This window comes from Meriones unguiculatus, chromosome 11 (assembly GCF_030254825.1).
Source record: "Meriones unguiculatus strain TT.TT164.6M chromosome 11, Bangor_MerUng_6.1, whole genome shotgun sequence".
NCBI classification, from domain to species: domain Eukaryota; kingdom Metazoa; phylum Chordata; class Mammalia; order Rodentia; family Muridae; genus Meriones; species Meriones unguiculatus.
The window spans coordinates 74,254,760-74,281,859 of NC_083359.1; the positions used below are offsets into that span (position 1 = coordinate 74,254,760).

The 27,100-nt window shown below is 42.0% G+C and overlaps 2 protein-coding genes across 3 annotated transcripts in view; one reads left to right on the forward strand and one right to left on the reverse strand.

Moving 5' to 3' along the window:
* Rgl1 (ral guanine nucleotide dissociation stimulator like 1) overlaps positions 1-27,059 on the reverse strand; it is a 257,262-nt gene extending 230,203 nt beyond the window's left edge. For both annotated transcript variants that reach the window (XM_021632873.2, XM_021632871.2), the window contains exon 1: positions 26,629-27,059. The gene's annotated coding sequence lies outside the window, so the exon portion shown is untranslated. The remainder of the gene's footprint in view (positions 1-26,628) is intronic.
* Positions 1-27,094, forward strand: Apobec4 (apolipoprotein B mRNA editing enzyme catalytic polypeptide like 4). The gene is given in 8 exon segments (XM_021632882.1): positions 1-223; positions 8,802-8,948; positions 14,667-14,781; positions 14,783-15,097; positions 15,099-15,448; positions 15,451-15,516; positions 15,519-15,643; positions 26,861-27,094. Coding segments are annotated over 8 exon segments (1,575 nt in total).
* Positions 27,095-27,100: the final 6 nt, after the last annotated feature.

The window sequence follows — 27,100 nt, forward strand, 5'->3', positions numbered from 1 at the left end:
ATGAGACAGATTTATTTCCAGCCTGTGTTCAGTGATTGCCGGAGACAACTCACCACTGTCCAAGGGCACTGCTCTTGGCACACTGGCCCAGGGCAAGCAGAAGCCACCTCTGACTCCAGAGACTGCCGCTGGTCAGTGAGTGCGCTCACACAGAAAGGCCTGAAGAATGGAGTTGTCAACGGCCTATTGGCTCCCCTAGAGCTTCCTGAACAAAGAGCTTTGGGTGAGTGAAACAAAGCTCTTTGCAAGTCAGCCTTGAGGAGTGTTAGTCTCCCCCCGACCCTATCCCTTCCACCCCCCTTACTTTCAGGCAGGCATCACAATGGTTGATATTACGTCTTCATTTCTCCTCTGGTGATAACAACACAGTGGGAAAGCTGTGCATTGATAAGGGGAGATGATGGGAATCCCAGGTTCCATTTGAGACATGCAGCAAATAGCACACATAGTCTTTTCAATAAATAGTCCTGAAACTGAGTATCAACATGTTTTGTTTTTTTTTAATGTATCTAGGCAAAGATCTTAAGCATATGGCAGAAGTTCATGTAGATACAAAACTATGACATTCTGAGAAGACAACGCCAAATAGAATGGAGGTAACCCTGGGCACAAGAGAAGGTTATGGATTCAACACTAAAGGCACAACCCATAACAGATGTGCAACCTCAAAGATACAGTAAGCGAAAAAAGCAACCTGGGTATCTAGAGTATACTCCCAGCTAGTCTAGAAAGGGAAAAGAAGTCGGAGATAGTAAAAAGATGAGCAGTCAGCACAGGTTGGCACTGGCAATGGTGGTTAGCAGTGCTTAGAGGAAGGAAGGTTGCGTAACCAGAGCACAGACCACTGTTAGGGCGGTGAAACCATTCTGCTTGGCACTGCAGCAGTAGACACACACCATCACACGCTTGTAAAAGCACCCAGCCTGTGCCACACCGTCACCCAGCCTGTGCCACACCGTCACCCAGCCTGTGCCACACCCTCGCCCAGCCTGTGCCATACAAAGAGCGGACGCTAAGGCAAACTGTGGGCTTGGGTAGTAAATGTGTCAATAGACACTCGTGACTCTTCGCAAATATAGCGCTGTGATGGGATGCTGACAATGAGGGAAGTAGGGAAGTACACACGTCCACCCAGAAGGCATGGGGGTTGGCGGGGGTGGGGTGGGCGGTGGAGTCCACGTACTATCGATTTCGTCATGAAACTCAAACCACTCTACAGACACTCATCGGTTTTTAAACTGACAGGCTGCACGCAGTCACATCAGGGATCTCAATAAAGCAAAGGAAGGCAGAGTCACAAACTAGGTGACTCCGTTCACATTCTCCAGCTTACAGCAGTTCAACTGGATTTTACAAAGACATAAAAGTGATTCTATAGAAGCAATACTTCAAGTTTTGAGTTTCAATTCCTTCCTGGGCTAGGGGCATGCGGCTTCTGTCTGGAGCTCATCCCCCACCACCTTTCATGCGGCCCATCATCGACAATCACAGGGCGAGCAGGCAGGGCATGGACTGCCACAGGAAGGTGTTAAGCGGGTTATCTGGAGAAAACCACCCTGTGACGCTTCTAGCATGCACTGTGCAATGGGTTTATCAAGACAGGACCTCCTTGTAAGTCAAGGAGCCTCTGTACTAGGAAACTCTGAAAATAAATCTCATCAACAGAAAAAAAAAAAACCAAATAGATAATATTTGTCTAAAGCCATTGGTGGGGGTGGCTGAGGGGGAAGAGGAAATTTGGGATGGGCAGAGACGTCCTGTGTTTTTATATAACATAAATATACACATTTTGTTCAAATTCATTGAACTGTAGATTTCATATGGGTGCATTTCAGTATAAATAAACTATACCTCAACAAAGCCGATCATAAGCAGCTATAATTTTATGTGAAGGAATAATGGTTATCTATGGGAACTATGCTGTATGGGGTGGGAAGATGTACTTTTGGCAGTACAGATGGATATCTCAGGACTTCTACAGTATACAAAGCAATAGGACAGGCCCAAGGTCACTGTTTGGTTTTGTGGGCTGGGCAGGTGGGGAGCAGTGCACAAGAGCTCATCCAGGGCCTTGTATTTGCTGGGAAAGCCTTCTATCCGCTACAAGCCAGCCTAAGTTTTCTGTTTTGCTGTTTTGTTTGTTTCTGGTTTTTGCTTTCTCAAGACAGATTCTCACTATAAAGCCCTGACTGTCCTAGAATTCACCATGTAGACCAGGCTGGCCTCAGAATCTGCCCACCTCTGCCTCCCAAGTTCTGCGATTAAAGGCATGCGCCACCACTGCCTGGCTTTCTGAATTTTCAAAGATAGTGGACAGCCAGACCTGTTTATATGTAAAAATTTTTAGTAGGACAATAATGTCAATGTTTCCAAGGAAGCAGAAAATAGAAAATATGACCTGTTTTTCAGCAGCAGATGAAGAGATGGGATTTGGAAAAATGTATTTTTTGTCATGTTGCATAATTTAACAACTGTTACCAGTGGAGTAGATAATGATTTTAACATAACACATCAGCAAAAAGTGACCGTCAAATATTGAATAAAACTCAAAATATTTCAATATTGTATTCTCTATAATAAAGGACCTATGTGGAGGAGGATTGCTGTCACTTAGCTATTGCTTTTATTAACATAAGATTTTAATTCAATGTATGTGAGTGGGATAAATTGTTAGAATAATTAATGAATAAAGAATTTGTAATGAATTTTGGAAACACACTTTTGTTCTATTGCAAACAAATGTTTAATATTGTTATCCTTAACTTGTGAGATTGTTCTGAAATTTCTTCCTGTGTGCCCAGCGACACACTTCTTTGGCTGGCTTTCTTTATGACGCTTTTCAACAAAAATATAAGAACAGGTTAGTATCTTCAAACTAGTGTTGACGCCACTTCAACAGATTAAACAAATAAGGCAAATCAGTTGATCACAATAAAAAGTTTGAAAATAAACATACTAATCCAAAGTGTTTATAAAATGTGTGTACACAGCATAGCAAATATACAATTTATGGGCCAGAGAGACATCACAGTAGACAAAAACACTAGTGGAACAAGCGTGCAGACCTCAGGTCAATTCTCACAACCTGTATAAAAGCCAGATGCAACATTCCACATATGTAATTACACACTCTCACTTCGAGATGAGAAGTGGAGAAAGGAGACCCAAGCAGAAGCTCATGAGCAGGCTAGCCTGGGTTACACAGCACAGAAGCAGAAATAACCAGAGACCCTGACAAAAAAGTGAGAAGAGAACAGATGATCATCTAACCAACTGTCCTCCTATCTCCATACACCCATCACTGCCTGTGGGTACACCCACACGCGCACACACACGCACACACACACACACACATCTTTTTAAAACATACATGTTTCTACTACATAGCTTTTATGACACATGAAAGTCACAGTGATTCTCGATGTTAATCACCTATGTTTATAATTTTAATAAGCCTTATGTATTATTTTTGTAATTTTATGTCTTTTTCTATCTATTCATTCTTCTACAAAGAAAATTCTTTTTGTTTTGTTATGTGGAGATTTACATCATGTTAGACATAGAGATCAACAAAACAGAATACGGAGTCCCAAAATAAACTGAGACATACATGACTATGTCTAATCACATACATCAACTGATTTTTAGCACTGTGTTACAACACAGTGAGAAATGATACTCTACTCAACAAACATTGCTGGGAAAACTGGGTATCCACAAGCTAGAGGCTGAAACTGGGGCTCTGTCCCACACTGAACACACACACACACACACACACACACACACACACACACTCACACACTCACACACACACAATCAAAAAAATCAAAATGTCTTACCATGGATTAAAGATCTAACTAGGGAAACTTGAAACTAAAACTCCAGAAGAAACATAGGGTATAATCTTTACCACTGGTCTTAGTAATCGTTTTTAAGCTTTAATAACAAAAATAAAAGCAACAAAAGCAAACCCAGGGCTAGGAATGTGGCTCCCAGGCAGAGTACTCACCCAGCATACTCCAGGCTATGGGTTCAATTCTTGGTGCCAGAAAAAAAAGCAAAAACAGACAAGCATTCTGTTTATATTTATTAAGCACTAATTTTAAAAAATGGTCAGATCTATTGGACCAATTATAGAAAAAGTGGACTTATATTTTATTTGCCATTTTGTTCTTTTACAAAATAATTTTTATTAAATTTTTAAAGAATGATTGTGTTTTAGATCTATTTACAATTAGAATTTAAAGTGAGTCCTGCCAGTTTGAAGCCTTCTTTGGAAGAATATATCCTGCAGGGATCTTGCTAGCACCTTTCCCCTACACCTCCCTTCAGAGAAGCACCGTCAATCCTGGGCATTTGCGGCTGTTTCCCTGGAGATGAGGGACCTCCACAAGGAAGAATTCTAAAGTGTGGTTGAGAAAAGGTGGGCAAACCAGTCCCTGCTGTCTAGCCTGTGCTGCCACCCTGTGGCCATTTTGTCTGCAAACCCAAACTAGAAGATCCATCTTTTGCTCCTCCCAAACTATGAGATAAGCTCTTCCGCAGTCCAGGCTGACCTTGAACTCCCTACGTAGCCAACGATAACCCTAAATTCCTCCTGAACCTCTTGCCTTTGTGTTCCTGGCTTTAGGAGTGTACAGGCCTGTGCTGCCACGCCTGGTCGTCTTTCACTTTTTTGTCTTGTTTTTCTTTCAACCCACCCTTTTCCTTTCTATCCTTCCCATCAAACCACCTGGCAAGCCCCCCAAAGCCAACTGAGTCCTCTGTCCTTCTTCACTGCAGGCTTGCTTTTCCAAGTCAGGTCCTGTTTCCAAGTGACTTCCTACTGCTACATAGATCTGAGTGCCGACCGAGCTGCAACACAGAAAGTATTATGTAATTAACTAAGTACAGTGTGCTCGAATAAAAGTTAATAACGCGAGCGATAAAACGGAAATTACTCCTGTCCCTCAAGAGAAGCAGCACGTCCCATGCAGCCTTTCGCAAGCACAGCCATCCTGGCTATATCCCAGGTCAGGTTGCCAGATGACTGACTGGAATAGTCAACCGAATAAAGGTCTTTTTAAACGTAGATTTCCTAATCTTCAGTATAATTACATACATATATGTGGATAATACACATAGTTCATCAGCATGAAGATGAAGTGTGGCAGGTGGGCTAGCACAGAAGCTTCTCCCTTGGGGGGGGGGCAGTAATCTGCCTAGCAGAGGTCTTCCTCAGAACTATTGGCGAGGCTTTAGTTTGTTTTTTTCCATGGGACAATAAAGTTCAGTGTTAGCCTTAGAAGCCACGTTAAGAGCCAGATGCAGTAGCACACACACATCTGTAGTTCAGCATGTCCTCTGAGATACAGAAACAGAACAATCACAGAAAGCTCACAGGCCAGCGAGCCTGGTGACAGTAGCAGTGAGCACAGGTGTCTCAAGCAAGGTGGAAGGCCAGGATCTACCCCCAAGGCCGCCTTTCTAATCCCCACACAGATGCCATGGCGCGTGAATACACACCTCATGCAGGGGAGGGGAAAGTTGGGGAAGAGAAGGGAGGAGGGGAGAGAGGAGAGAACACCTTTGCAGTAGGAATGGAATTGGAGGATATAATGTCAAATAAGTCCCACAAACAGACAAATATTATATGTTTTCATGTGTTAAAGTGTAAAAGCTGATTTCACAGAAGACAATAAAATGGGAGTTCTCAAAGTCTGGGAAGCAAGAGGAAAGGTGTATAGTGACAAGTGCAGGGATACAATTAAATGAAAGGAACAATGTCTAATGTCTATAGCACAGGAAATTAACCACGCTTAGCAGCAATTAGTCGTGTTGCAAAATTGTACGGGGACTTCGAATGTTCCCAACAGAAAGAAATATTAAATATTTGAAGTGATGGTTTTACCAATTAGCCTGATCATTACATATAAGTATGTTCCATTGTTACATGATAATTAGAACTTTAATATATATCTTTAATATAATTGAGCTTCCTAAAACCACCCTACTACACAACTGAGTGATATTACGAGGCTCTGGTTTCTTGCTCCTCTCAGCTTGAATCTCTCTAGGACACGATTTAGTGAGTATCCAGCCCACCACTGAAGGAGCATGGCATGCACGGGCTGATCACGCAGAGCCTGTGGGGCCTCTTTCCTCCTTCTCCTACTTTGACTAGAGCCTGTTGCACAGCTAAACCTTTTTATTGCAGAAGCATCTCAACAGCTTTCTAGAATTGCCACTTTTAAAAGGATTTTTAGATAATGACTTTATAAATATATATATCTGTCTAGCCTGGAACTCACTACAAGGCTGGTCCCAAACTCACAGAGATCTGCCAGACTTTACCTCCACCCACCAAGTACATGCCGGGAATAAAGGCACATACCACCACACACAGTTGTTTTTTTTCCAAGTAATAGGGTGTAGTATCCTTTATCAGAGTTAAGTAGAAGATGAGCTATGGGAATCAACTCCCAGTCATTTGTAAATTCGTTCAGTGAGGAGATGCTCTGAACACAAAAGCAAAATCAAGAAAGGTGTGGCCCAGGCGAAAGGTGGGGTAGCAGGAGATGCAAGGGCACCTGTGCCAAGGAAGCCAGGCAGCAAAAGTTACTGGTTATCGTTAGCTGAGGACTGACAGGTGCACCTGAGACCTCAGAAAACACAGAACCCCAGAGAAAATATCCAGCCTCCAAGGAGCCCAATGGCGGAGAGGGGGCTGCTGGCACCAACCATGGAAGCATGTCACAAATGACAACAATACAAGCACACAGAGGGGGCTTCTGGGAGCCCTCCTCCCTGAGGAGCTGGAGTACATAGCTTAAAAGCTGTGAGTACTAACTAATAGGAATACACACCAATCACCACCTACTCAGTCCCGGAGCCTGAGGAAGAGCAAAGGAAAAAGAGCACAGTGGATAACAACAGTATACTACCCACTGTCTGAGAAACGGTGAGCAGGGAAAATGTGAAAAAGGATGAACAGAGAAAGGGCCACAGATACACCAGAAGCAAAGCTTTTGTTAAAATGAAGGGAGTTGGGCTGGAGAGATGGCTCAGAGGTTAAGACACGAGCTGCTTACAGTCCTGAGTTTAATTCCCAGCAACCACATGGTGGCACACAACCATCTCTAAAGGGATTTGGTGCTCTCTGCTGCCTGGCAGGCATGCAGGCAGGCAGAACAGTGTGTAAATAATAAATAAATAAATCTTTTTTTAAGAAAAATGAAGGAAGCCATACATACAAATAGCAACAGTTTCCCAAGAAATGTCTCAGGGAACGGAAAATGTTGCCACTTTCCCTAACTCCTATTTAGACAGAATAAAGAACTCCCCCTTGGGCTGGAGAGATGGCTCCACAGGCAAGAATACTGGTCGTTCTTGCACAGGACCTGGGTTTGGTTCCCAGCATCCAATATGGTGGGCTCACAACAGTGTGTGATCCACTTCCAGGAGTTCAGATACACCCTGCTGCCTTCCTCAGATCCTGGTGTACGTGGCGCAGATACAAACAAGCAGGGCAGAGCTCTCAGACATATAAAATAAATAATTTTTTAAATGTTGTAAGAAAAAAAAAAGTGGGAGTATGGGTCTGTTTGTCCTTGCTCTTTCCAAAACCAATGTCACAGAAAGGCAGACCTCCCAAGGAGTGGTCCCCGGCACCTGCAAAGACAATAGCATCCCAAATCTCATTCACAAACTAAGCCTGTCATCTATTCTAGACAGAAAAGGCTAGAAGAGGGCCTTGGGTTTTATTCTTACAAAGAGAAAAAAAAAAAAATCAACACATTCACTTAAACTGTTAGATATCACTCTTTTGTCCGGATGGGAATAAGTAAGCAGAAATGTATATTTTCATCTTTGGAACAGGTGGTTTGATATGCAAATGGAGTAATAAGTGTCAGAGCCGTATCCTAGCAGTAGCTACTTTCCAAACGTTACCATGGCACCAATTCAACAGTGTTCTTAGAGGCAGCCACACCTCAGCAAGGATGAACTTGGGCCAGAAAAATTAAAAGAACTAACAGAAACTGCAAGAGAGCCCTGACGTGGTATCAGAGGTGAGTCTGTAAGGCACAAATGCCCTCTGAATCTAAGTGAAACAAGGCTTCAAGGAAAAACAAAGGAAGGACCAGCGCCTCTCACACCTGGAGTGCGATCCAAGCCTGGAGACAAAATGATGGTAATTATAACTGCTGACATTTGTTTTTAGCTCCAAGCAGATTGTGCACAGATTGGGAAGGGCAAACTCCAGTCTCCAGTTACTCCGGTGAGAACTGTGCCTTAGCAGCGCTCGCTAGATACTAGCTGGCTGAAACCGGAGCAGTCTGTCCTCACAGCGTGGCTTGCTTATGCCAAACAGGGGAAGTCTGTCCTGCCATGGCCACAGTCCAGGGCCACTCACCACTGGGTGTGAGAGGGAGAGAGTCTTCCAGCAAGCGTGGCTCCCCACATCTCTCATGCTTACTGCCAGCAAGTCTGTTCTTCAGAGGACAATGTGTATGTCCTGAGCGCAGGCAAAGCGGGGGGGGGGGGGGGGGGGGGGAGAGGGAAGGGTGACACACAACCAAGCAATTAGTAACACAAGTAGCCAGGAACACACTTGGGCTGTGAGCCAGTCAAGGCTTCTGAAGTAGCCCTGGGCTACCTGGATAGGAAAAAACAAAGAGACAGATACCAAAATCAAAAAAACAAGCAAAAAAAAAAAAAAAAAAAAAAAAAACTAATATAAGTGGTCTATAATCGATAACAACGTCATACAATAAACCTTGAGTCCTATAAAAGCTTAAAGGGAATGGCATTCTTTCCTTTAGAGCAGGCTGGCAAAAGGACAACTCCAGAAAAAGAGAAAACAACAGTAGAGAACCTCAGTAGTTGTCACTGGGAAGCCATTGAACAAGAACTGGAGAGCTCCTTCCTTTATACCAAAGCCAATGGTCACCAGGATCGCCTTCCAGACAGTAACGCACTGTGATGGGCTAAGGCTGAAACCCAGGCAGAAGAGGAGTGGAAATAAGAGCATGTTTGGGAAACTAACCAGGAGTTTCCACGTTGCTGCCATTATTGTGAATAACTAAGGACCCCCTGCTTTCCTAATGGCAGTTATGGGTCACTGCATTCTTAGTTCCACACACAAGTTTCAGAAATAGTAATGAAGACACAATGGGTCCTCTTGATACTTTTCCATGTCATTTGTGAAACAAAAACGCTGATACACAAGGGAGAGAAATTCATCTGTATCAGTTTATCTTCCAACTGCTGATGGCATCACTGTTCCTTCCGGTCTGTTCTAAGTGTATGCGGGCATGGTGTTCATGCGTGTGCGCGTTCCTGTTCTTACCGTGTGAACGTGGTGGGCTGGATGTGCATCTATGTGCCCGAGAGTGTGGAGGCCCAAGGCTGACCTCTAGTATCTTCCTCCATGCTTTCCATCTTTACCTTGTGAGCCAGGCTCTCGCACTGAACCTAGCGCCTGCCATTTGGGCTAGTCTGGCTAGTCAGCTTAGGATTCTCCCTCTCGCCTCTCTTGGGCTCCCATGCTTTTAGGTGGGTTCTCCCAGTCCTCTCATTTGCACAGCAAGCACTTTACCCAACCTGAGCCATCTCCCCCTGTCCCTGCTGGTCTTTGTGATGCGTGTTTGTTAACAAAATCATGTTTTAAACCTTCCTTTTTTTTCACTTGTATTCATCTCTGTGTCACTGCATTTTTCTCTGGTGGATTGGGATTGTTCTATTTTTCCCTTTTTTTTATTTTTTGTACATTTTTAATTAATAAGAAATGTTTGGGTCTTTTTTTTATAATTTATTCACCTTACATCCTGATTGTAACCCCCTCCCTCATCTCCTCCTGGTCCTATCCTCCCTCCCCCTTCCCCCATACTCCCCTCCCCTAGTCCTCAGAAAGGGGAAGCCCTCCTCCCCTACTATGTGACCTCAGCCTATCAAGTCTCATCAGGACTGCCTGCATCCTCTTCCTCTGTTGCCTGGCTAGGCCGCCCTGCCAGAGAGAAGTGGTCTAAGAGCTGGCAACTGACTCATGTCAGAGAAAGTCCCTGCTCCCCTTACTAGGGAACCCACATGGAGACTAAGCTGCCAATTGGCTACATCTGAGCAGGGGTTCTGGGTCCTTTCCATGCATGGTCCTTGGTTGGTGCGACAGTCTCTGCAGGTCCTCCTGTGCCCAGATTTGTTGGCTTTGTTGGTCACCTTGTGGAGCTCCTATCCCCTCCAGATCCTTCTAGCCCCCCACTCTTCTATATGACTCTCAGAGCTCTGCCCAAAGTTTTGGTGGGCTGGGATTGTAATTGGTATGATGAACTGGATGTCACTCAATGGTGAGCCACACTAAAGGCACAAAACTTATGGGTATAAATTTAGGCTTAGTCTTAACAAGCAATGACAGCAGACTGATGAGTTTGCCTGAGGAGGTCAGGGAGGACTGATGCTCAAGATTAGCAGGAAATCGTTTTAGGTTCCATGACACCTGTCCTTTGCCAAGGGCTAAAAGCAGTTTCCCCGAGCAAAGTGATTCCAAGGACTAGGAAGCCTTAAGGTAATTCAGCTGCATCAGGGATATGTTGTCCTAAGGAGGAAGCTGAGACAAACACCAAATCCTGTGGGTTAAATTAGCTTCAGAGATGAAAACAAATCTACAGTGTAGGCCAGGGGTGGCACACTTTTAACTCCCAGAGTCAGGAGACAGAGGCAGGCAGACCTCTGCAAGTTCAAAGCCAGCCTGGTCTACACAGCAGGTGCCAGGCCAGCTACGACTATATAGTGATCAAAACAAACAAACAAACAAAAACTATACTCTGAAGTCCGAGGTGCCAGAGTTACCGTGGGGCTGATAGCCATTGAATAATGGTAGCGTGAACACAGTCATACTTCATCCCCAGCTAGACTAGAGCTTCTAAAACATTTTCCATAAGATTCCCACAGGAAACTCACATGTTTCATACAATCAAATGAAATAGTGTCTGGGCTCCTCTGAACTGGGAAGTCAGATTGCTGAGAGATGCTCAGAGGGTGAAGTGCTTGCTGTGCAAGCCTGAGCCCATAAGTTTGGATCCCCAAGATGTGTAAAGTCAGTCACGGAGGTGCATGTCTTGTGACCCTGGAGCCTGGTGGGAGGCAGACAGTCAGATCCCTGGGGTGTGTGGCTAGCCAGTCCAGCAGAAACTGTAAGCTGTAGGTGCAGGAAGAGAGCCTGCCTCAAAAGCTAAGATGAAGATCAATAAAGAAAAATATGTGAGCTGAGTAGTGGTGGTGCACACCTTTAATCCCAGGAAGAGACAGGTCCAGCCTGTCTACAGAGCAAGTTCCAGAACAGCCAGGGCTGCACAGAGAAACTCTATCTTGGAAAAAAAAAAAGTAGAAAGAAAAAAACACATGAAGTCAATCTCTGGCCTCCACAGGAGCGTGCACTGCTAAACACATACACATACATGTACACATATAACACAGAGAGAAAATAAATAAACCGAGAAGACAGGGCATCAAAATGTTCCCATATGAGAGACAATGATAACTGAACTGTGAGGCCACTGAAGCAAACACTTATTTCAATTTCAAAAGTCTAAGTGGAAAATACATTCGGAGCTGGGCATGGGCATATGACTGTAATTCCAGCACTGGGGAGACAGAGGCAGAGGATCTCTGTGAGTTTGAGGGCAGCTTAGTCTACAAAGCGAGTCCAGGACAGCCAGCGCTACACAGAGAAACCCTGTCTCAGAAAACCAAATAAATAAATAATATATATATATGGATATAATAGTTTACCTGACTTGTATTATCTGCCCTACCTGTCTTGCTGTCTGGGCAAAGATATATGTGAACAACCAAGCCACAAATGCTTTGCTTAACCTGGGGTGTGTGTCTATAATCTCCACTACTCAGGAACTCAGGGGGCTGAAGCAGGACAGTTACAAATTCAAACCTAGCCTGGACAACTTAATGATACTCTGTATCAAAATTTTTTAAAAAGGGGGGCCTAGAATGATGGTGAATGCTCATAACCACAGCACCTGGGAAGGCAAGAAGTCAAGGCAGGAGGATGAGGAGTTCAAAGTCAGTCTTGGCTACAGTTTCAAGGCCAGCCTGGGCTACCGGAGATTTTGTTGCATACCTTCATCCCCCAGAAAAACAGAATCTGAAAAAGGGTTGGAGATATAGCTCAATGGCAACACTTCCGCAGTAATGTGACTGACAATCAGTAAATAAATACTGAGGAAAGTTATGAGGACTAGTTAATCATGCTTAATGAAAAGGACTTTTCTGAATACAACATGAAATATCAACCACAAAATAAAGACTCACCACATAAAATGTAGAATTTAGTGCAATTAAATAACATCAATAGGAAAATACTCAAATTATATTATTTGCCTGCATGAAAATGGCCTTATGAAACCCTGTGTAATAAAACAAAAAATAAATTAAAAAATAAAAGACAAACATAATCAAGGGGCTCTATAAACCAGATAATATTTTAAAGGTTTACTTTTTATATGTACAAGTGTATTGTACATGTATGGATCTGCATGTGTGGATGTGCACCATATGTGTGCCTAGTGCCCAAAGAGGCTAGAAGAGGGTATCAAAATCCCCTGAAACTGGAGTTACAGTTGTGAGCCATCATGTAGGTCGTAGGAACCAATCCTGGGTCCTCTGCAAGAACAGTTAAGTACTCTTAACCACTGAGCCATCTCAGCACTTTTAAGCCATCTCAGCCATCTCTCCACTTTTAAGAAATGATAGACATAAGACTATTGACACATAAAGAGCTCTTGCAAATCAATACAGAAAACATGAGGTTTAAAAGGAGATGAGGGATCAAGAACAGTTTAGAGAAAAACAAGTGCTACAGACCAATAAGCCAGTGAAATACGTTCAGGCTCACTGGGAAGAGAAAACGTATGCATCACAACAACCAGATAATACCAGTGCATACCTGTCAAACTGGCAAATGGGTGACAATGACCACTGGGACCCAGTAAGATTAATTAGCCTTTCTAGGAAACAATTTGACAGATACAATGGCTTAAGGATAATCTACACTAACTGAAAGGAATCAGACACAGAAACAATTTACTTAGAAAAACATTCATCAAAATGCTGTTAATATTTAAAAGAGGCAAAAATTTAAATTTTATAGTTATATAATAAAATGCTAAATAACCATGAATATTGCTTTTTGGAGTAATTTTTCTAACAGGAAAATTCTATGGTGCTCTACAAGTGAAATAAGGTTATAAAACATGGCCTGCGGAATACAAAACACATGTGTGTGTGTGTGTGTGTGTGTGTATGTCTGTATATATGTGTGTATATATATATATATATATATATAGAGAGAGAGAGAGAGAGAGAGAGAGAGAGGGAGAGAGACTGAAAGAAGAGACCTATAATTAGTAATTGTAATATAAACGCATACAAACTGGTGAGTTTCTTCTTTTTTCTATACATTCAGTTATTCTCTACATGAAACACCTGGTACTTACACAATAGTTTAAAATGGTTTAACATCTATATCATAATGCCCCAGGTTAAAAAAAAACATAGCTCGAGAAATATGTTTAAAAGAATAGCCATTACTTAAGGATCTCAACATTTGGGATTGAACATCCCAGGAAGCACTGATTTTCTATATTCTAAAGAAACAATGTGTTTCCATTATAGTACTTTTGGAAACCCCTCCAGCAAGGCCCACCAACTGAAAATAAGCGCTCAGATGTGGGTGAATTTGTGCCCAATAGCCAAAAAATACACAAGTGGTACTTCTGGAAGTCTCTGACCTTCAGCAAAACTGACCCTGAGAGCCAACTCTGAAAAATACAGCATCTTCATATTACTGCCAGTGGTTTTCAGAAACGGCTCATTCAAAAGGCAAGCACATTCCAAACCCAGGTCCTGTCCATCAGCCGGGACCACTCTCAGATAAGAGTCAAAGGAAGAAATCAGGAACAAAACAACAAAGCCTGCTCGCTTCTTGGGCTTTCCCAAGTAGGGAGCACCATGGGACTTGTACTGCTGCCACTAAGAGCTACGGTTGGTTGAGTCATGTCTGGCACACAGTGAAGAGCTTGACATTATATATATATATATATATTAGTTAATATATAGTAATATATAATAATATTAACTAATATAATAGTTAATAAATAATATATATATATATATTAGTTAATCCTAAGACAACCTTACAAGTACGTACTATGGTCATCTTTGCAGCCAGGGAAGCTGTGGCTCTAGAGGCTCATGGACTTACCAAAGCTAAGAATCACTAAGCTCAAGAAGCAGAACAGCCCAGCCTTGAATGTAGCAGTCTGTTTCTAGAACTGACTCTGTTAACCCAGTTGCTCTACAGACATGGACTCCGTGAAACTGGCAAAGTTGTATTCTGATTTCTCTTTAGTCTCCCCCTTCCCCCAGCACCCACCACAGCCTCAACAAGGGAAAATGAATCTTGAACTCTGTAATCTACTTTCATATGTCTCACCTTTAGGTTAAAATATGCTTTGATAGAGACTGTGCTGCTGTGATAGCTTCCTCAAAGGAAACTAGAGCTTGGTAAATTTATGCATTGTCTTCAGTTTTTCCCACTATAGTTTCATGGCTAATTTCTCTTCCTTGTTTAGATCTGCAGCTAGAAGTCAACAGTGGAGCCTCTGTCTGAGGAGTTCTAATTCATGGTGGAACGACGGTCAAACCTCACCACTGGCTAAGCTTCCCTCTAAACTGCTCTAACTAGCCTTACCACATTTGGACAGGCGAAGATGTTTCCTACACAGAATTCACACATTTTTGGATTCCCATGGTCTACATACCCTCAAACAAAACACCTCACATTCTATGAGCTGAGAAGTTCCTCTGGGGACTTGATACAAAAGGGCCGTGCTAGTAACTGCACTGGGAATCACAGCCACCCAGGATCGATGCTGTTTGAGAGGAATGGTCACCGTGACTCATGCTTATCCCATAACAGCAACATCAAACGTATCATCCTGTATTCCAACAACTCCCCTTGCAATGAGGCTAACCACTGCTGCCTTAGCAAAATGCAGAGTTTCCTGGTGACGTATTCAGATGTCACTCTTAGTATTTTCTTTTCTCATCTTTCATACTGAGAATCAATTTCCTACCTCAGCATGCAACCATGAGGCTCTTCAGGGTCTGACCAGTTTACAGCCCCAGGTGGCTTTGAGTCCAATAAGTGGTGGCCTTTGGCATTTTATTGTCAACAATTTTGTTAGTGGTGTCCCAGGATCGACTATTCTCCCACCCGTTACACCTGGGCGAATACTGGCTGACAGGTACAATGCTTATGAAATAAACTCCATAACAGGTGTGAAGCCCTATTTTATTGATGTATTTCAGAGCCGGCAAAAAGAGCATCAGAACATGAAGGCTCGGGCAGCTCTGGGAAACCATCCCTTAAACAATGCTGTTCCTGGATAATGGCAACTCAGGACCTCAGGACTCCTATTGTTTTCACGCTGGAACCTTATAAAGATCTACCGCCAATCCATGTAGGCCAAACCCACAGAATGTGGTGAAGCACTTGAATATGCCTCAAATGTCATCCTTTGAGGCCGAAGACCTCAGAGAACCTTCCACAGGCAAGCCAGAGGAGGTGGTGGAGGTCACAGACGAGTCTGTAAGCAGCAGAGAGGCAAAGGAAAAAAAAAAAAAAAAAAAACAGAGATGGGAGACACAAACACTGTCTTCATCAAGCCAAACAATCTACTAGACAGGTAAGCAAAAACTAGACAGTCTCTCTCCCGGCTCTGACTGGGGATAAACTGATGTCATAAAAGCAAAACCTGATTATTTACTCTAACAACCACAATAAGTGATACAATTTTCAACATAATCCAAAATTAGCATGAGCAACTTGCTCTTTCTAAAAGTAATAGTAACAAAATAAATATTTTCTTAAATTTTATTTTATTATTTGTATGTGTATGAGTATTTTGCCTACATGTATGTCTATGTATGTATGTGTGTACAATGCCCTGGAGAAGAGGACATCAGACCCCCTGAGACTGGAGTTACAGACGGTTGTAAGTTGCTATGTGGGTGCTGGGGATTGAACCCAGGTCCTCTGGAAGCGCAGCTATTACAGCACAGTGCTGTTAACCATTAGGACATCTCTCCAGCCCCAAAATACATGTTTTGAAGCAGAAAAGGAGTGTCATTGCTCTAGCCTACCCACATTATCTTTCCAAAAGAGATGTGGATTAAATAGCTTCCTAAATTGGTTTCAGTATAACATATGCTGTAAAATTAGAGAGCACCTAAAGTTACTGACATTAAGTGCTGTCTCCAGGGCAAAGCAGTGGTTTTTCACTGGTTGTTGACTATGGTCAAAAGATTCTGGGGCAATCCATTTTTTTCTAAGGTGATTCAGAATTGTTTTGTGTAATAAAAGCTCTTCTACAAATTGGTTATATGTGGCTACAAAACTTGACTTTTTGGAAACCTACTGTGATCTTTCCAACTCAGAACTCTCCCTCCCAAGTAGGTCATAGGGGCAGGATGATGTGTGAGGATCTTCAAAGGCACCTCTATCGTGTACTATACTAAATTCCACACCACTCTCTCTGGCTTCCAACGTTCTTATTTCCTTATCATCAAGATGGCAATTTCCTATAGGGCACTCTAAATTAAGTACTCAAGTGCATTCTTTCTCCCTCTCTCTCTTCTCTCTCCTCTCTCCCCCTTCCCTCCCTCTCTCTCCCACTTTTTTTCCCCTCTCCTTTTCTCCCTCCTTTTTAATTTCTCCTCTCCTGTGACATATAACACAATATCCACTCAAAATGTAGGGAGCACAGTTGACTCTCCATCTCAATAAATTCACTAGCCACAGATAGCTGATAAAACAGGATCAGATGAATGGGGAGGAGGTCCCCCCTATCAGTGGACTTGGAAAGGGGCACGGTGGAGATGAGGGAGGGAGGGAGGGACTGGAGGGAATGAGGGATCGGGACATGGCTGGGATACAGAGTTAATAAAATGTAACTGATAAAAAAAAATAAAAAAAAAATAAAAAATTCACCAGCCACTACTCCTCACCATCCTTTATCCACTCTGGACCAGTGCCTGTTTAACCACCTTCCATAAAATATCTTTGGTTGTAACTATTACCATTATCCCTTTTCTATTGTAGCTCCACAATGCAAAAATATATGTATATTTCTTTCCATTTTTCTGACTTCTTCTTTGCCAATATATATGTGTACATCCTCTTAAATTCTTCAAAATATAGTTCTTTTAAGAAATTTTCCTTGATTAACCCTCTGAGTCACTTAAATAAAATTACATTGCTTAGCTGGGCCTGTAATCCCAGAGCTCTCGGAGGCAGAGCAGGTGGATCTCTGAGTTTGAAGCCAGCCTGGTCTAAAAAGTGAGTCCAGGACAGCCAAGTCTACATAGAGAAACCCTGTGTCAAAAAAAGAAAAGAAAAGAAAAATATTACATTGCTTATATATAATCCACATTTGCTGTTTCATTTCTCCCTTGGTAATATATAAATTCATACTATAGAAAAAGTACATTCATATGCAAATTCCCATTACATTTTCACATGCAGAGTCAAAGCTGACTCAAAATCACGCTACTTTAATAAGTAATATGCTAAAATTAACATTAAATCCCATAATATTCCATGAATAGAGAGGAGGAGATAAGAAAAAAATTGTCTTAGGAATAGAAATGTAAATTGTCATTAAAACAAACATGAATAAAATCTTTAAAGAAAATTTCTGTCTTTAGCCTACAGATTTTGATCATAGTAATGGAATATAATTTTATCAAATGTATACAGTGATTATTATCTAAAGAGATACATTGAATATTATTATTAAATTATGAAACCCTATGTCCATAAATTGGAATACTATGAAAAAAAGAACAGCAACATAAGGAATTTGGCATGTCTAATTATTCTAAGAATAGAATCAGGGCTGAGCACCTAACTCCATGGTATGCACCTAAGATCACAAGGCCCTGGCTTTATTCCTTAGCGCCTCTCCTGCCAAATTAAAAAGATAAAATCATTGCTATAAAATGAATCTTCAAAGAGGCGAAGTAGACCACAACATCCCTCGGGTCTCAAAGTACACAGTCTGAAATCTGTGAACTCAAGTTTCAAATACGAATTTGGATTTCCGTGGTATATAACCAGAGAAGAAATGTTGGCCGACTTATAGGAAAGGGAAATGCCCTGGATCATTACATGTTTATACTAATTAGACAGGTCTGGACCTCAGAAAAGAAACATGAACAACAGGTCACAAGTTCAGGCCAATACTATATTTTAAAAAAAAAATGTATGGCCTTAGCCACATGTGGGCTACACAGTGAGATTTTGTTTGTTTGTTTGTTTGTTTGTTTGTAGACAGGGTTTCACTGTCTACAGCCTGTCTACAGTAGCCCTGGCTGTCCTGGAACTCACTTTGTAAACCAGGCTGGCCTTGAACTCAGAGATCCACCTGCCTCTGCCTACCAAACCAGGGATCAAAGGCATGCATCACCAATGCCAGACAGAACTTTCCTAAAACAGAAAAAAAAAGTAATGTTTCTGCAAAAGCAGGAGTAAGAGCAAGGATGATGTTGAACCTCCTGATCCTCCCAAGCGATCGAATTAGAAGACATGCACCACCACACCCAGTTTCTAGGGTAATCAGTATTTGAACCCAAGGCCTTGTGTATGCTAGTCAAGCATTCACCCGCCTCAGCTATGTTCTTTAAGGAACTTCTGAGCTCTGCCTGCTCTAAGAAAATACACAGCAAAGCAACTTTTCAAAGGAGTGAGCTCTTACACACAGTGACATGTCTTGCCTACTCACTGCACAGTGGGCTCCTGCTCATTAGATTGAGAGAGAGAAAGAGAGAAGTTTGGATGCTCTGACCCTCTTCAACAAACTGGCAATGGTAATGTTGAAAAATATCACTACCAGCAGATGTGGTGGCACATGCCTTTGATCCTAGCACTCAAGGGCAGAGGCAAATGGATCTCTGTGAGTTCAAGGCCAGCCTGATCTACATAGAGTTCCAGAACAGACAGGGCTACATAGAGAAACTCTGTCTGGGGGGATAGGGGGAGGAATATCACTGTACCACCCAAAATGAAGTTCCAAATAAATAAAATAGAAGCCAACAAATTAAATCAGTTAGTGATACAGATCTGAAAAAGTCTGGCTCAGAATTTGGCTCTCAGCTTTTAGGCCCAATTATGTATGTAGACAATTTGAAAAGAATGGATGTGGATCAGAAGTAGACAGATTTACAAAGCTCCCAAGGCTGGCATGTAGAGATGCCTAGTAAACTGATTTCCAGTGGGGCCTACAACTGCATGTGCACACAAACATTTAAGTCATCCAGCTTTTGCAGTCTTCCCTGTGTACGAATTATAATCAGAAGCTTGCTGGATTTGAATGAGGATTCAAGCATGTGACTGTCTGAGTTAAATGTTTGTGCTGTCTGGTTCTGCAGACAGATGCCTGTTGTTTGGGATAAAATAATGAGGTATGTGCAGGGATTTCTGTCTCCTGGAGTGTTTGGGTATGTGGAGCCTATAAGAGACAGCACGGTCTATAACTGACTCCTGCTGTGTTTACCGTATTGATTTTCTATTGTCATTTATTGTTGATAATGTTGTTTGAGACAAGTTCTCTTTGTGTAGCCCAGGCTGTCCTAGTAGTCCCGGTGTAGCCCAGGCTGGCCTCCAGCTCTAGACAATCTCCTCCATCAGCCTCCTGAATGTGGGATTCCAGGTGTGAGGCTCCACATCCAGATTTCTTGATATTCAATAACTTCATTAAGTTACGGTCTAATCCTCACCCCTCTGACCTGACAGTAAATCTTTTTTCTTTACATATCTTGACTTGTGCACGCACTTGTGAGCCTTTAGTGACTGCAGGTCTTTGCCAGACCTCTGCTATACATCTTTTTGACCCATAGCACATAGTTAGTTTAGCGAAAAGCTTAGCTCACCAAATGTAATCCTATTCATCTCATTTTCAAGGCTCTAAGGAAAGCCACGTGGCAACTCCCACTAATTAATACTATTACTAGCCAACATTTTCTGAGAGTTTATGTCAGGTATTTTAAGCACTTAAGTATTAACTCATTCAGTCCCTCCAATAATCCTAGAAAGCAGGTGCTATTATACCTGTTTTACAAATAAAAAGAAAATACTTGCAAAGAGCTTATAAGGGCCTGAGCAGTAAGTCAAAAGTGATGACTGAGCCAATAGTCAAATCTATGCATGATTCCAGAGCCCATGTTCTATTCTCCACAGCTTCACTAATGGCACGTGGTGTCTGAGAAATCCAGTTCCCACAAGTAGCTCCTTGTGACTTCTTGGTAATTATGCTCAAACTGTACCCAGAGCCATCTTCTAGATGCAGAAAGCCAAGTACCCAACACAATCTGGGTTGGAGACTCTAGACTGTTCTAGATGACAGAGCTTTGGCTTTTAACTCACCCCATTTGCCTTCACCCAGCATGGCAAACATAAATCCCAAGATTATCTGACTGTGGGGTACCAAATAGCGGACCCAAGGAAATAGAATGTGGACTTATTTTACTTAAAATTTGTTAAAATTAAAAGCACTTGCTTTCTATTAAAAAAAAAAAGAAAAGAAAAGAAAGGAAGGAAGGAAAGAAAGAAAAAAAGCAAATATAAACTTACTTCTTGATATATACCTCTAAGAAGTGAAAGTAAAGACTTGAGGTAGTTATGAGCCCATGTTTACAGTAACATATTATCCCAAAGTGTAAGAAAATAAATCCTATCCCTTGACACAAGTAGGTAAACAAAATGTAGCATTTGTTATGTAAATGGAATGCTAGGGGCTGAAGAGATGGCACAGTGATTAAGAGCACTGGTCCTTGCAGAGGACCCAAGTTTGCTTTCCAGCACCCACATGGCAGTTCACAACCATCTGTAACTCCAGTTCCGGGGGAATGGATGCCCTCTTCTAGCCTCTGCTGGCACTTGTACTCGTACAGATACACACATACACAAATAAATGAGTGATAAATATTTTAAAATATAACAATAAAATGAAATGAAATGTTAGCATTCAAATAAAAAAAGAAATTCTGATAGATGCCACAAGTGAATGAACTTGGGGACATTGTACCAAGTGAATTCAATCAGTCATAAAATGACAAACACTATGAGTTTGTATGACACACCCAATAAGTCAAGTTGATAAAATAAAATGATGTTTGTCAGGTGCTGGAGAGGGGGAAGTGGGGAGTCATTGTTTAATAGATCTAAAGTTTCAGCTCTGTAAAATGATGAATTGTGGTTAAGACTGTACAACATTGGGAATGTGGTTAATATTAAATACCCATACATTTCAAAAGAGCTTCGACGGCCACTGAGAGTATGTGTGCGGGAGGAGGTGTGCACACGTGTGAGTGTGCCATGTATTTCTGTGCTTGTGTGTGCAGGTACACATGGGGGAACTGCTATTCACGCGCCTGTGTACAAGGCAGGTGGAGGCCAGAGGTCAGTCTCGGGTGTCATTCCCCAGTCGCTAGCCGCATAGGCTGTTTTTAATTTTTAATTTCTGCTTTTTAAAATGTTTTAATTACATGTGTCTGGTATGTGCACATGGGTGCTGACCATTGGAGAGGTCAGAAGTGTCAGATGTGGAGCTAGAGCTACATGTGGTTATGAGCTACCCTTCACAGAACTTAACTCTACAAAAGAAATGAGCACTCTTTAACTTCGGAGCCATCTCTCCAGCCCTGCCTTCACCGTGAAATGGGTCTCTCACTGGCCTGGGCTCATGGATTTGGCTACGCTGGCTGATTGGTCATTTAACTTCGGAGCCATCTCTCCAGCCCTGCCCTGCCTCCACCACGAAATGGATCTCTCACTGGCCTGGGCTCATGGATTTGGCTATGCTGGCTGACTGGTCGGTCAGCCCCAGCAATCTGCTGCCTCTGCCTCCCTAGCATAGATGTACAAGCACACTCCATTATGCGTTACATGGGATCCGGGAATTGAACTCAGTCCCTCTTGCTTTCAAGGCAAATGCTTTACTGATTGAGCCATCTCCTCAACCTGTCATTTATTTTCTATAACAAAGATGTGTTGCTTGTATTTTTGATAATCAGATTAAAGGAGAAAAGGATTGATTTTATTATTTTGTTTACATAGTTAATAGTAAGAATGTTGGGGGCACAAAGGTCTTTTTGCCCACAGATCACTAGGGAAACCGGGAGCTTCTCCTCAATGGAAGAGACAAAATACCTGTTTTCCCACTCTGAAGGTTGGGAGTGGATATTGTTAATAACCTGGTGACCTTTTGGCTATCTGTGGAGGCAGATCTCACCTACCTTTTGCTACAGAGGCAAACCTCACCCAAATACCCTAAATAATTATCTTGGACTCTCCCTCTCAGTTAATAAAACCATCCTTAGGAGAGATATCACCTGCATTTTATAGCCTGCTGACCTCTGCACTATCTCAGTCAGAGACCTCACTAGATTCTAGCCCATTTAGCTATAAAACCCACCCTCATGGTCACATGTACTTTGTAATGGACTTTCTAAGTAGTCACACCTTCAGTTTTATTGTGCACCTGAAATTGGAAGGCTTGTTGCCTAGAAACCTGGAATGAGAATGATTGTTGTCTGGAAACTTTTTCCCCAAATTATACTGTTTTAATCATGCTGACAATGAACCCCCTCGCATCAGAATCTCCAAATCTGAATACTGAAGACATCAGCTGAGACATCCAGGCTCATTGACTAAACAACTAATGGATTCTTGGACCTTCCATTCATGGGCAGCCACTGTTGGATTAGCTGGACCACACCCTGTAAGCCATTCTAACCAATCTCCTTTATATATAAAGATTCATACTATAAGTTCTGTTACTCTAAAGAAATGGCAAAAGAAGATACAAATTACCATCACTTCAAATATTGTAATTGTATACTGAGCTGCCTTAAAATGACTATTAATATTAAGAAAGCTTAATGATATGAAAAGGATATAAAATAATATATTTTAAAGACTTATTTTTAATTATGTCTATGTATTTGTGGGGGGAGGTTATGAACACATGACTAAAGATGTCCACAGGTTCTAGAAGAAGGTGTCAAATGCCCTAGAGCCACCTGATATGAGTGCTGGGGGCCAAACTTGGATCCTCCATTTGAAAAAAAAAGAGTACATTAACTGCTGAGCCATTTCTCCAATCCCAATAACGTATTTTAAAATCCATATATCATCATAAATAGTATCTCATTCACTACAATGTTTAAAAAAACAAAGTTGATTCTTTTGAAACTCAGCTGTTTCTTGGGAAGTCAAGAGTCTCTCTGGGGAGGCGGTGCAGTTGATAAAGTGCTCAATGCCCGAGCCTGAGGACCTGAATTTAGATCCCTGCCACCCACATAAAAGCTGGGGGTAGTAGCGTCTGCCTACAATCCCAGCACCAGGGAGGCAGAGACAGGAGAACACTGGTGACTTATTGGCTAAGTCATGTGGAATTGGTGAGCTCCAAGTGGAGAGGGATAGCAGAAGATAGCCAACATTGACCTCTGATCTCTCACATGTTCACACACATGCAAGCATCCATATACTCATGTTTACACACATGCCTAAGAGTACAGATTGATAATTAGTTAAGATCTTTGATGTACTAAAGTATTAAGGTTCCACAATTAAATCACTGAACTTTCTATTGTACTTCACTGTATAATCATAAAAGCATGTAGAAGTAATCACAAATACTATGAATTTTGGAGGGTTTCTTCACAATAAAGTTGATTTGAGTATTAGTAGGAGCATTAAACCACACCATGGCATATGGAAAACATGCTAAAAATCTTCTTATACACAACGTTTACACTGAGAATAGTGGCATTAACCTATCATTACCAGAACTGAAATTCACATATCTTACATTATAGTTCAAGTTTGACATATTTGACTAATAAAGTTCACCTGTTTTTGTTTTTGTTTTTTGTTTTTTTGAGATACTAGGGATTAAACCCATAGTGTCACAAATCTCAAGTAAGTGTAAGCAATCTACCACTGAGCTATAGCCTCATCCCTAAAGTTCATTTTTCATTTCAAATGATAAAATAACAACAACAGTGCTATGCTCCAGGGCTCAGTGAATTGTTTTTGAAATATTTAGTGGCAAGAGTTTGTGAGAAAAAAAAAAAAAAGCAGAGAAGATAGTGTACTTGGCTTAAGATGTCTAAAAACCTCCTCCTAAGAGAACTTCATTAGGTCCTTGGCCTTTTCTTATTAACATATATGGGGGCAATGTGAGCACACACACACACACACACACACACACACACACACACACACACAGACCTATACAAGCCACGGTGCACCCATGAAGGTTAAAGGAGCATAGTTTAGTTGGCTCTCCTTCCACCACGTGGGTCCTGGTGATTGAACTCTTTACCTAAGCTGCCCCAGCTCACTGGCCCCGATCCTTGGCTTTTCGAGACATCACAGAAACAAGGACCTACAGATGCAGCCATAACCCTCAGGAAATTCAGATTCGCTCTCATTTGAGGTTGAAGACAACCTAGTTATTTGCACCATAAGCACATCTTAAACCAAACAAATCCTTTATATGAGAGGAAAGGATTCATTTGAAAAACCCAAAGAGAATAAAATTACCTAAGATGACTAAGTACCATAGGAAACAGAAAAAAAATCAGAATTTACAAGAAAGTAAAATACCGTGCCTTTTCTAATTAAAAGACAAGAACAGTTTTCTTCAGAAACAAACATTTCCTTTAAATCTTGTAAAGAATTTTTACTACTGGATGGTAGGGAAGTAATGTATTCATTAAAATACTAAATTTTTAAATGTTATTTTGGAATTGATTTGTGATATCATTAATTGACTACTTAGCAGTGATGGCCACCCACCACATCCTAAGCACAGCGAGGCATTACTAAAAAAAAAACAAAAAAAAAAAACAAAACACTGTCACATTTAACACAATCCATGAGGACCAAAATTCTAAGCAATCAAGATAATTACATCTTTAACAACTAATTTTTTTTTCAGTCCTCATTGTTCCATTAAGTTGCTTTCTACCCCAGGATTCTTCCCCAGTTCTAAAGAGAACAAAAAAAAAAAAAAATTATCCAAGTTAAGACAATAGGAAAAAAAAATAGGACTTGAGAAAGGGCTGTTAGCTCTTAAATCCTTGTTTCCGTTTGCACTCAACAGTGTATGTAATGTTTAATTTTCTCTTCAAAGAAAATCTCAGTTTAAAAGAACAAAAAGTACAGTCAGCTTTAACGTCTAAAAGACTATGCTTTGCAGCTCTTATGGAAGTTACACAAGATTGAAACAGAAAAAAAAAACATTGAAACAAATCTTTATCCTCAGTTACATAATGCCATCACTATAATAATGATCTTATATTTCAGCATATGACTTTCAAAATAAGTATTGCTGCCAGGTAGGAATTTTTCCTTTGCTGTCTTAAGACACGAGAGTTTTTACCAGCTCACAATGTGAATCTGAATCAAGGAAATGCCACTTCTATCAACGAGACGATATACTGGGAGGGGTGCCATTTCACTCACAGTGCTCTCTCTACATACACACACACATATGTGTACATGCATGTATGCCTATAGTCAACAAATGTTTGATCCTGAGATCTTTCTCCTCCTTTTGACTGATTGCCTATTTCTCAGTGTGAATCTCAAGCTGTACTGCCTTTTATATTTCACTAACTCATCAAGCATTACTGACTACCTTCCGAATACCTAATCTTATTTCACAGGAAAAAAAAAATACATAAGATTCTACCTTTGAGAATATTGGGATCTCTTTCGTCAGCAAGATAAAACATGACACTTCATTAGGTGATTTACGAAGCTAGTGCTACAAAACCAGTAACACACTGCACATATATGCAAAATTTTTGAGTCTTTTTGAAGCATTTCCGCATATTGAACCCTGGGAACATTCTTGTGAAAAGCACAATAGCTCCATTTTTAGCAATAAGAAATCCGAGGTTCCAGTTTTAAAGCAACGTGCCCCAATCACGCAGATTATGAGGGCAAGAAGTCCAGACTTCAGCCACTGTTTTCTGAGCCCGAGCCCAGTGTTCTTTTTCAATACAGCACTGCAAATGAGGTAGGTAACTCAACAGGACGGCCTCCAGCCTCCTGCTGTATGTGAAACCAGGTAGTCCTGCATCCAAGCACGGCATAGCCACGAGTCAGAATTAATTTCATTCTATAAATACTTGTGCTACAGTATAATGCACAGAGCACAGCTGTTAGTTCTTTAATCTTAGTGGCTCTACCTCCTCAATAGAAGCTCTGATCTCACAAACGGGGATATGGATTATAACAAAAAGCTAGGTTTTACCGGCTCCCAAGAACGTTAAACCATAAATACCAACCTTCAAAGTCCAGTTTCAATTAATCCTCGCACATGGTGTTTCCCCTCAGCACCGAAGAGCCTAACTCGCCCACCCTCTTCTGGCATCCTTGCTCCAAATAACTACTTATTTTAAGACGCGATGACTGATTCTACAAGATGCTACAAGTTTGCCCCAATTTCGCTACCCGGCCCCGGCCCAAGCATCTTTCCCTCCCTCCGGATGAAAGACTACCGAGTTCAGATCCTGCAGGTCCAGCGGCGATGCTGTCACACAGCACTGACAGGTAAGAAGTGACCTTTCGACTCCGTCCTTGGGGACCTCCCGCCGTCGGGGAGCTCCCAAGCCCGGGAAGGGGCTCTCAGCTCGGGAACGCAGCCCCCGGGGTCGCTCGGTCCGAAGGGAGGGCTCGGATCCCTAGTTGTGTGCTGGGCATCACTCCGCCTCATACTCCTGCCGACTGCAGGCTACTAGGTCCCGCAGCCAGCCCATCCCATCCCACGCGCGCGTCCGGTCACCCAGACTTCACACCGGACCCCAACCACAAGCCGCTGGCACCAGAGGCGGCGGCGGCAACAGCAGTCCAGGCCACGCGCCCGAGGTCCCCATAGCCTCCAATCCCAGACCGCTCTCCCCCCGCCCCGCGCCAGGCTGGACCGCAGAAAAGCGTTTCTATGGGAACCCCCGGGGTGTCACGTGACGCTCC